The following is a 12,265-nucleotide window of genomic DNA, read 5'->3' as shown; positions in this document are numbered from 1 at the left end:
ATTATGTATGGGGAGGTTGAGGGAGATTAGGACAAACATGTATGGAGGAGACAGGTTATGGACCTGATATTATGTATATAGAGGTAGAGGGAGATTAGGGCAGAGATGTATGGAGGGGACAGGTTATTGACCTGATATTATGTATGGGGAGGTTGAGGGAGATTAGGGCAGAGATGTATGGAGAGGACAGGTTATGGACCTGATATTATGTATGGGGAGGTGGAGGGAGATTAGGGCAGAGATGTATGGAGAGGACAGGTTATGGACCTGATATTATGTATGGGGAGGTGGAGGGAGATTAGGACAAACATGTATGGAGGAGACAGGTTATGGACCTGATATTATGTATATAGAGGTAGAGGGAGATTAGGGCAGAGATGTATGGAGGGGACAGGTTATTGACCTGATATTATGTATGGGGAGGTTGAGGGAGATTAGGGCAGAGATGTATGGAGAGGACAGGTTATGGACCTGATATTATGTATGGGGAGGTAGAGGGAGATTAGGGCAGAGATGTATGGAGGGGACAGGTTATGGACCTGATATTATGTATGGGGAGGTTGAGGGAGATTAGGGCTGAGATGTATGGAGAGGACAGGTTATGGACCTGATATTATGTATGAGGAGGTAGAGGGAGATTAGGGCAGAGATGTATGGAGAGGACAGGTTATGGACCTGATATTATGTATCAGGAGGTTGAGGGAGATTAGGGCAGAGATGTATGGAGAGGACAGGTTATGGACCTGATATTATGTATGGGGAGGTTGAGGGAGATTAGGGCTGAGATGTATGGAGGGGACAGGTTATGGACCTGATATTATGTATGAGGAGGTAGAGGGAGATTAGGGCAGAGATGTATGGAGAGGACAGGTTATGGACCTGATATTATGTATGGGGAGGTTGAGGGAGATTAGGGCAGAGATGTATGGAGAGGACAGGTTATGGACCTGATATTATGTATGGCGAGGTTGAGGGAGATTAGAGCAGAGATGTATGGAGAGGACAGGTTATGGACCTGATATTATGTATGGGGAGGTTGAGGGAGATTAGGGCAGAGATGTATGGAGAGGACATGTTATGGACCTGATATTATGTATGGGGAGGTGGAGGGAGATTAGGACAGAGATGTATGGAGGGGACAGGTTATGGACCTGATATTATGTATATAGAGGTTGAGGGAGATTAGGGCAGAGATGTATGGAGAAGACAGGTTATGGACCTGATATTATGTATGAGGAGGTAGAGGGAGATTAGGGCAGAGATGTATGGAGAGGACAGGTTATTGACCTGATATTATGTATGGGGAGGTTGAGGGAGATTAGGGCAGAGATGTATGGAGAGGACAGGTTATGGACCTGATATTATGTATGGAGAGGTGGAGGGAGATTAGGACAAACATGTATGGAGGAGACAGGTTATGGACCTGATATTATGTATATAGAGGTTGAGGGAGATTAGGGCAGAGATGTATGGAGGAGACAGGTTATGGACCTGATATTATGTATATAGAGGTAGAGGGAGATTAGGGCAGAGATGTATGGAGGGGACAGGTTATTGACCTGATATTATGTATGGGGAGGTTGAGGGAGATTAGGGCAGAGATGTATGGAGAGGACAGGTTATGGACCTGATATTATGTATGGGGAGGTAGAGGGAGATTAGGGCAGAGATGTATGGAGGGGACAGGTTATGGACCTGATATTATGTATGAGGAGGTAGAGGAAGATTAGGGCAGAGATGTATGGAGAGGACAGGTTATGGACCTGATATTATGTATGGGGAGGTTGAGGGAGATTAGGGCAGAGATGTATGGAGAGGACAGGTTATGGACCTGATATTATGTATGGGGAGGTTGAGGGAGATTAGAGCAGAGATGTATGGAGAGGACAGGTTATGGACCTGATATTATGTATGGGGAGGTTGAGGGAGATTAGGGCAGAGATGTATGGAGAGGACATGTTATGGACCTGATATTATGTATGGGGAGGTGGAGGGAGATTAGGACAGAGATGTATGGAGGGGACAGGTTATGGACCTGATATTATGTATATAGAGGTTGAGGGAGATTAGGGCAGAGATGTATGGAGAGGACAGGTTATGGACCTGATATTATGTATGGAGAGGTTGAGGGAGATTAGGTTAAAGATGTATGGAGGAGACAGGTTATGGACCTGATATTATGTATGGGGAGGTTGAGGGAGATTAGGGCAGAGATGTATGGAGAGGACAGGTTATGGACCTGATATTATGTATGGGGAGGTGGAGGGAGATTAGGGCAGAGATGTATGGAGAGGACAGGTTATGGACCTGATATTATGTATGGGGAGGTTGAGGGAGATTAGGGCAGAGATGTATGGAGAGGACAGGTTATGGACCTGATATTATGTATGGGGAGGTGGAGGGAGATTAGGGCAGAGATGTATGGAGGTGACAGGTTATGGACCTGATATTATGTATGGGGAGGTTGAGGGAGATTAAGGCAGAGATGTATGGAGGAGACAGGTTATGGACCTGATATTATGTATATAGAGGTTGAGGGAGATTAGGGCAGAGATGTATGGAGAGGACAGGTTATGGACCTGATATTATGTATGGGGAGGTGGAGGGAGATTAGGACAAAGATGTATGGAGGAGACAGGTTATGGACCTGATATTATGTATGGGGAGGTTGAGGGAGATTAGGGCAGAGATGTATGGAGAGGACAGGTTATGGACCTGATATTATGTATGGGGAGGTTGAGGGAGATTAGGACAGAGATGTATGGAGGGGACAGGTTATGGACCTGATATTATGTATGGGGAGGTAGAGGGAGATTAGGACAGAGATGTATGGAGAGGACAGGTTATGGACCTGATATTATGTATGGGGAGGTAGAGGAAGATTAGGACAAAGATGTATGGAGAGGACAGGTTATGGACCTGATATTATGTATGGGGAGGTTGAGGGAGATTAGGGCTGAGATGTATGGAGAGGACAGGTTATGGACCTGATATTATGTATGGGGAGGTAGAGGGAGATTAGGACAGAGATGTATGGAGAGGACAGGTTATGGACCTGATATTATGTATATAGAGGTTGAGGGAGATTAGGGCAGAGATGTATGGAGGAGACAGGTTATGGACCTGATATTATGTATGGAGAGGTTGAGGGAGATTAAGGCAGAGATGTATGGAGGAGACAGGTTATGGACCTGATATTATGTATATAGAGGTTGAGGGAGATTAGGGCAGAGATGTATGGAGAGGACAGGTTATGGACCTGATATTATGTATGGGGAGGTGGAGGGAGATTAGGTTAAAGATGTATGGAGGAGACAGGTTATGGACCTGATATTATGTATGGGGAGGTGGAGGGAGATTAGGGCAGAGATGTATGGAGAGGACAGGTTATGGACCTGATATTATGTATGGGGAGGTGGAGGGAGATTAGGGCAGAGATGTATGGAGAGGACAGGTTATGGACCTGATATTATGTATGGGGAGGTGGAGGGAGATTAGGACAGAGATGTATGGAGGGGACAGGTTATGGACCTGATATTATGTATGGGGAGGTTGAGGGAGATTAGGGCAGAGATGTATGGAGGAGACAGGTTATGGACCTGATATTATGTATGGAGAGGTTGAGGGAGATTAAGGCAGAGATGTATGGAGGAGACAGGTTATGGACCTGATATTATGTATATAGAGGTTGAGGGAGATTAGGGCAGAGATGTATGGAGAGGACAGGTTATGGACCTGATATTATGTATGGGGAGGTGGAGGGAGATTAGGACAAAGATGTATGGAGGAGACAGGTTATGGACCTGATATTATGTATGGGGAGGTTGAGGGAGATTAGGGCAGAGATGTATGGAGAGGACAGGTTATGGACCTGATATTATGTATGGGGAGGTTGAGGGAGATTAGGACAGAGATGTATGGAGGGGACAGGTTATGGACCTGATATTATGTATGGGGAGGTAGAGGGAGATTAGGACAGTTATGTATGGAGAGGACAGGTTATGGACCTGATATTATGTATGGGGAGTTAGAGGGAGATTAGGACAAAGATGTATGGAGAGGACAGGTTATGGACCTGATATTATGTATGGGGAGGTTGAGGGAGATTAGGGCTGAGATGTATGGAGAGGACAGGTTATGGACCTGATATTATGTATGGGGAGGTTGAGGGAGATTAGGACAGAGATGTATGGAGAGGACAGGTTATTGACCTGATATTATGTATGGGGAGGTTGAGGGAGATTAGGGCAGAGATGTATGGAGAGGACAGGTTATGGACCTGATATTATGTATGGGGAGGTTGAGGGTGATTAGGCCAGAAATATATGGAGGGGACAGGTTATGGACCTGATATTATGTATGGGGAGGTTGAGGGAGATTAGGGCAGAGATGTATGGAGAGGACAGGTTATGGACCTGATATCATGTATGGGGAGGTAGAGGAAGATTAGGACAAAGATGTATGGAGAGGACAGGTTGTGGACCTGATATTATGTATGGGGAGGTGGAGGGAGATTAGGGCAGAGATGTATGGAGGGGACAGGTTATGGACCTGATATTATGTGTGGGGAGGTAGAGGGAGATTAGGGCAGAGATGTATGGAGAGGACAGGTTATGGACCTGATATTATGTATGTGGAGGTAGAGGGAGATTAGGGCAGAGATGTATGGAGGGGACAGGTTATGGACCTGATATTATGTGTGGGGAGGTAGAGGGAGATTAGGGCAGAGATGTATGGAGGGGACATGTTATGGACCTGATATTATGCGTGGGGAGGTAGAGGGAGATTAGGGCAGAGATGTATGGAGAGGACAGGTTATGGACCTGATATTATGTATGTGGAGGTAGAGGGAGATTAGGGCAGAGATGTATGGAGAGGACAGGTTATGGACCTGATATTATGTATGTGGAGGTAGAGGGAGATTAGGGCAGAGATGTATGGAGGGGACAGGTTATGGACCTGTGGTTATGTATTGGGAGGTAAAGGGATGGTAGATCAGAGATGTATGGAGAGCACAGGTTATGGACCTGATATTACACTGACGAGCAAACGGGTGACATTGTTTTGCATTGTTACTGTTTTGTTCCTGGTGGTGGAAAAATCTTTTTCTTCCTGTATACTACAAAATACAACCTGTTCTCACATTCCCTAATAGCTTAGTGTGTTGTTAGGTTGATTCCCAAGCGAAAGGTCACTGGTTCAAATCAAAATTACCAAACTGCATCATGTGAGTGCCACGACAGCTCGAAGAATCCGAAATGAAGTCCGTCCACCCATTCAAAAGCCAAGAGGTGGACATCCAGTCAACAAATCAGCTCATCACAAGGTCATTAGTTCGGGTGTGACACACACTTCACCGGAGGTAGCTCGTATGCTTTGTAATAGTGCTAAATAGTTGCAAAAGGGTAACAATGTTTTGAACTTTTGACTTTCAGGCTCCATATCTCACCATTCACTACTGCTTCGAACGTGAGACTGCCATCATCTTGGCTATCTCATGCATAAATTTGACTTGCACTTATTTAGCATATGATTAGTTATGCAGATTCTTGTCATGTCACTGCATTGTTACTGTTTGGTTCCTAAAAATCTAAATTTAAATTTTTATTGTTTTGTTAGTATTTTGTAAATCCACCTTTGGCTTTCAACACTGCCTGAATCCTTCTGGGCATGCTCTTGATCAGATTCAAACATGTCTTGACCGAAATCTGATCCCAGGTGTCTTCTACACGTTCCCAAAGTTGGTGCATACTGGTCAACTCATTTGAGAATGTATACAGCTTTTTCTTTAACTCTGCCCACAAGTGTTCAATTGTGTTGAGGTTTGGGGACTGTGGGGGCCAATCCATTCATTGTCCTTTAACCATTTCTTCATCAATCTCGACATATGCTTCGGGTCGTTGTCCTGCTGGAACAATATGTTGTCCTTTTCATACCCATAGTACTCAAGTGTATGAAGTAACTCATCTCATAGGATACTCAACTGTAGATCAGCATTAAGATCACCATCGATCCTGGTTAAGTATCGAACTCCTTTGGCTGTTAAACAACCCCATATCAACAGGCTTCCTCCATCGAATTTGACAGTTCCTTCAATTTCTCGATCCGTTAGCCCCTTTTTTCCCTTGTTTCCCTTGTTTCTTCAAGACTCATTTGCACCCATCAGAGCCTAGTCTATTGACTTTCATCTCATTGCTCCAGATCACCCAATTTTTTTCTATTGTCCACTTTCCGTACTTTCTTGAAAACTCGAGCTGACTCTTCTTATGACGATATTGAAGTCGAGGCTTCTTTGCCTTTTTTCTGGCCACCATTCCACCATTTTGCAATGTGCGTTGCACGGAGCTTGTGCTCTCACTATTACGAAGCATAAGAGCCACCTCCACAACCATGTGTGTCACTCCAGAACTTGTAAACCTTGTGATGAGCCGACTTCTTGAATCTGATATTTTGCCTGGACGTTTATCTCTTGGCTTTTGAATGGATGGGCCGACTTCATTTCGTATTCTTCCAGCTGTCATGGCGCTCATATGATGCAGATTGCCAATTTATTTGGCCGAGAGTCTGCTATCAATGAGCTGGATGATGCTCTTTCTCTTTTCTTGGGAAATCTTCTTCATGGCTGCTCCTTGAATCGAGCAAGTGACCTTTCGCTTTGGGAATCAGCCTACTAACTCACTGAGCTTTTAGGGAATGTGAGAACAGGTTGTATTTTGTAGTATACAGGAAGAAAAAGATTTTTCCGCTATCGGGAGCAACACAGTAACAATGCAAAACAATGTTACCCTTTTGCTTGTCAGTGTAATATCAGGTTATGTATGGGGAGGTGGGGGGATGATAGATCAGAGGTGTATGGAGGGGACAGGTTATGGGGAGGTGGGGGGATGATAGATCAGAGTTGTGTGGAGGGGACAGGTTGTGGGGAGGTAGGGAGATGATAGATCAGAGGTGTATGGAGGGGACAGGTTATGGGTTATGTATGGGGAGGTAGAGGGATGATAGATCAGAGGTGTATGAAGGGGACAGGTTATGGGCAGGTAGGGGGATGATAGATCAGAGGTGTGTGGAGGGGACAGGTTTAGGACAACCTTGTAACCCATTGGTATATTTAGAAGTGAATACCTTGGCTAATAAGTATCCATTGAACATATTGGCAGTGGGGAGGTTGAGAGATAAGGGCAGATTGCACACACAGAAAATGTTAAATTGGAGGTCACCGAGAACAATGTTTTAGATAAATTGGGACCTTTAGCAAAATTATAAATGGGGCCCCAAGTGCTAACATATTGTTCCATCACACAGGAATATTTAGAAAGCATTTGCACAAGCCAATATCAGGACATTAAATGAGCATGATCGACAACGTACAATTTGCTCTTCACTCATGTACAGTACTGGTCTATACTCACAGCTGGCACAGAACTTCTAGGACAGAAGGATCACTAATGCGTTTGATTTGTTCCTTTATAGTACATGTTATTGGCAGCACATCCCCTGTTTACACTGAGCGATGTGTTGCCGAGAATGAAGACTTTTGTTCCGGCAAAAATGATCCAACCTCACTTGACAAAGAGGCGTTTTGCTCTTTCATTGGGTGATTGCCAACATGTTTGCACCTACAAAGGCTCGTCTGCGCTGCTGGCATTCTTAAATGTAGATGCCATACGCCCTTTCTGCCAACCTGATGAAATTATAAGTCACCAGGTGATGGAGGTTACAAATAGGGGGAACCCCTGGAATATTGAGTCAGTTGGAATATCTGAGAATGGAGGGAATGGAGGGAACCTTTGCAGGTTCAACCCACCCAAGAAAGTGGAGCTAACTGCAGTGGTCTCTGCTTCTACAGACCTCAGAATAGCTACTGCTTCTGTGATGCTACACACACTATATGTTACACACATGCCATGCTACACACAAACACTATGTGTAACATACATTATTTGTGGCTTGAAGTGTGTAACACAAATGCGCACACACTCTTGAAAACACACTCCATGCTAGACACACAATCTCCATGCTGCACACACTGTGTTACACACACTCCATTCTAGACATGCACTGCATGCAACACACACTCCATGCTAGACACACACTCTGTAAATCACACACACACACTCTCCAGGCTACAGACACACACTGTATGCTGCACACATTCAATTTTAGACACACACTCTAGGCTATACACACACTCACATACACTCTTAGAAAACACACTTCATGCTTTAAACACAGACAGTGTATACTACACACACTCAATTTTAGATACACACTCTATGCTACACAAACAAACTCGTAGAAAACACACCGCATGATTTACACACATTGTATGTTACACACACGCACATTCCATGCTAGACACAATCTCCATGCTACCCACACAAAGACACATACTTTTAGAAAACACACTCCATGTTCGACACACAGACACTGTATGTTTTACACACATACACACACGCTCCATGTTCAGACTCAGACACTGCATGTTACGCACACTCCATTCTAGACACACACACTCCCATACACATAAAGGGTCTCGCTAGGGGCACCATATAAGAGTGCGGGCCCTGAGCCCAGTTTGCACCCACCCTACCGCATACTCTGTTGCCATTGTCTGCACTGATGGCATGCACTGGCTTTTTTAGAGTTGAGGAAAATATGGATTCCAAAAACGTTTTTTGTTGGAGATGGCAGGTGGTAAGAGCTTAGATGGAAGACTGAAAAGACGGGGCGGAATCAAAGGTTACGACAAGGCAGATACTTGTGAGACTTGGGAAAGTTTTTAAAGCGTTACTACTAGTGTTGAGTGAGTATGTTTCATTAACCCTTTCAGTGAGTATGCTCGGGCCGAGCTCCGAGTATTTACAGCTGCTCGGTGATATGGTTGAATCGCTCCCATGTGCATGATTTGCAACTGTTTGACAGTTTTATTACATGTGAGGAATGTATATTTCTCACACATTCCTCACATGTAATAAAGCTGTCAAACAGTTGCAAATCATGCACACGGGAGCGATTCAACCATATCACCGAGCAGCTGTAAATACTCGGAGCTCGGCCCGAGCATACTCGGACAGAACATACTCGCTCAACTCTAGTTACTACCACAGTATAGGTGATCAGGTCTGACTGCTTGAGCTATTACTAAATCTATTAAATCTGGCTGCATTTATTCAGTATTCATCCCAATTGGTCCGGGGGCTGCTACATATTCCTACGTGATATATTCCTACATGATGTATTCCTAAATTACGTCCTGGCAGCACCATTATACCTTCATACGCTGCACAAAGCGCCAGAAAAATGACCTGAAATGTTCGTGTTCGTAACGAAACTGCTTAAAAGTAGGACAGACTTTGGATCAAAAACTCCCTCTGATTTCTGCACTTTCTCGTTTCCGACATTTGTGCAAGTCAGCATCACCTTGGAAGGCTGTCAGATGGAAAATGTGCCGGGGATAAACCCATTTATAACGACGGATTGTTCTGATGACTTAACATTTTAGACAAGAGGTTAAGTACATGTCACATAGAAGTATGAAATGAATTATGCTAATTTTATAACTCATTTTCTTTGACTTTTAAATGTAAATAAGTTCATTAATGTCCTTCTGATCAGCAGGGAAAATCAAGAGGAGAAATGTAGATTGTGATTATTTTTTTGGGGTGATTTTTTTTATATTATTTCTTCTATATATTCTTTTTAACTACAATGTTATTATATTATCCATCCATCCATCCATGGTCTGTCCAGGAATGCACCCACATATGTGACAACTCAGTCCAGCTTTTTAGGACATTTTCTGCTTTGTTTTTAACATGGACTTTTCCACTTTGTTAGGAATCTGGAGGGACTGAATTCAGGATCAGAGCTCTGATAGATGCTTTGAAGCACACGGTCTATGAGTATGTGTGCCGGTCATTATTTAAGGTAAGCTTTTTCAGGGGATATATTCACACAATGAAATCATATTTTGAGGGGAAAAAAAGCTGCAAAATTGCAATTTGACCACACTGTTTCAGTATACCCTAAGGGGCGTCTATTCTGTACCAAACATAAAGTTTACGGCCTCTATGTCATTGAAGGGAACCTGTCACGTTGTACATGCTGTCTCATCTGTGCACAGCACAGTGTAGAGAGCGGGAAGCTGAGCAGAAAGATATGTAGGATTGTTGGAAAAATTCAGTATAACTTGTATTTTATCCATTGAAATATATGGTGTTTGTATAGGAGTCCAGTGGGCGGAGCTACTAGTGATTGACATCTCTCTCTGCATGCATAATCATACAGGGAAGACTGTGCATTACTGATGGGACCGCCCACTGGACTCATGCATGCAAACATCAGGGCTTTCAATGAATAAAATACAAGTTATACTGAATCTTTATCAATAATCATTTTTATCATTCTGCTCCGCTTCCTGCTCTCTATCTAACTGATAGCATTCAGATCCAAAATACAGTCATGTGAATGAGCCCTTAACAGAAAGATCTGGCATGTAGATATATACCAGCCCAATACTTAGTTACGCTGGTATTTGGCACCGGTTGAAATCAGGACACTTACATATACATTAGGAAAAAAATACCCCAAAATGACTCCTGTACATACACATTAAAGCTATAGCCATAATGTGTGTACTTAAAGATATCAATTTTATAGGAGAGTTGCACTTTAAAGGGGTATTCCCATATTGAAGATCCTATCCCAATATGTAGTACGTGTAATAGTAATAATATTAGCAAATACCTCCAGTTAGAAATGTAGTATAGTTCTTCTGATTCGCTATGTCGCTTACCTCATGTGCAGGGCATTGTAGGTGCTTGGGTATCCGAGTGGAAGCCGCCGAAAGAATGAGCATGTGATTGCCTTAAATCGCTTCTCAGTTTCCGAACCATGAAGTGCTTAAAGGACGTGTACATGTTGTTTTTGGTATTGCTGTGCACTATGTTCATATTTTGGGGCACCTATACAAGGATTTTTCAGGTGGAATTCTCTTTATTCCGGAGTTGTTGTTTTTTTTTTTTTTTTTATCCAGAGTTGTTTTTTTGTTTTTTTTTCTGAAAGAAGAGAAGTTTTTCAAATACCACAAGGAATTAAAAAAACACAAGGTTTGATTTGAAAAGTTGGACAGTTTTTTTTCAAGGAGGATTTGGAGCAGAAAGCGAGTGGAAACTCTCCAAATCCTCCTAAAAACTTGGAGGTTCTGCTCAGTTCCTGCTCTGAAAAATCACCAAAAAGTCTTTAAAATACATTGGAGATTTTGCAGCAGGCTTATATCGCGTCCTGTTGATCTATTCCTTTCTTGGCTTATATGTAAGATCTAAAAAGAAAAAAAACCTTTTCTTTTTCCTTAAATGCTATCTTTATGCCATGAAGGAAAATAAAACCTCGGGATTATCTGTGCTTAGTGACTCAGAAAGTTAAACTGCACCTTTTGACCCGGCGGCCGGGCAGATTATATATCCGGCTGCAGAATGAGGCGCAGACATCACAAATAAACTCTCTTGACTCTATTATTGGGCTCCGCAGTGTTTCCGACTCTCTCCAGCAGAAATATATTTCTCTTTTTATTTTTCTCTATATCCTATTATTTTGTAGCGTCTGTTCAGTTTTTTTTTTTTTATTTTTCTTTCCTGACGCGGCGCGCTGGAAACGAGGATAAGAACCATTTGTTGTCAATTCTCGCCGGTTATCCAGACTTAAAAGTGCACTCGGGAGGTGTTCATTTCCCAGCGGAGCGTTGCGGTGGCAAGTTGTTTTTTTTTTTTTTCCTTCCCTCGCTCCTTTTATAGTTTTTTCTAGCACTATATATAACGCTAAAAATAAAGAGGAAAAAAAAAAAAGCCAAGAGCAGCGCGTCCTTCTCGGACAAGGGCACCGGCTCGCAGGCATGGGTAGATCAGCCACGCTTAGGCATTCACAGGGTCTATCCTTATATTTAGAATTAATTGAGAATTATGTTTCTTTTGCATGTGTAATTAGATGATAAAGCAGATGTCAAAGCTTAATAGGAGCGAAATGGGAGCATTTTAATTTTCATTAGGAGTACACTTTAGCAAATAATTTATTTATTTTCCGCCCAGAATGGTTCTGATTAACGCAGATCTCGCGGAGGGGAGTCGATTTTTTAATTTAAGCCCAAGGTGACTTATTTAAAGTGATACTAAAGGTAAAAAAAAATTCGCCAAATAATGCGAGGGGCATATATTTATTTATTTATTTTTACTAGAAATCGTTATAATGGTCTTTTAGATTATATACAGCT

At 42.8% G+C, this 12,265-nt stretch overlaps 1 protein-coding gene across 4 annotated transcripts in view; it reads left to right on the top strand.

The window, feature by feature from the left end:
• DYNC2H1 (dynein cytoplasmic 2 heavy chain 1) overlaps positions 1-12,265 on the top strand; it is a 525,522-nt gene that overhangs the window by 224,358 nt on the left and 288,899 nt on the right. For all 4 annotated transcript variants that reach the window (XM_073662117.1, XM_073662115.1, XM_073662114.1 and 1 more), the window contains exon 70: positions 9,838-9,927. In XM_073662117.1, the coding sequence (XP_073518218.1) occupies positions 9,838-9,927 (90 nt within the window). The remainder of the gene's footprint in view (positions 1-9,837; positions 9,928-12,265) is intronic.

This window comes from Phyllobates terribilis, unplaced genomic scaffold (assembly GCF_046119375.1).
Source record: "Phyllobates terribilis strain yellow unplaced genomic scaffold, ASM4611937v1 Scaffold_2__4_contigs__length_985480577, whole genome shotgun sequence".
Taxonomy (NCBI): domain Eukaryota; kingdom Metazoa; phylum Chordata; class Amphibia; order Anura; family Dendrobatidae; genus Phyllobates; species Phyllobates terribilis.
The sequence above is the reverse complement of the archived record's forward strand: the minus strand, read 5'-3'. Positions and strand labels throughout refer to the sequence as shown.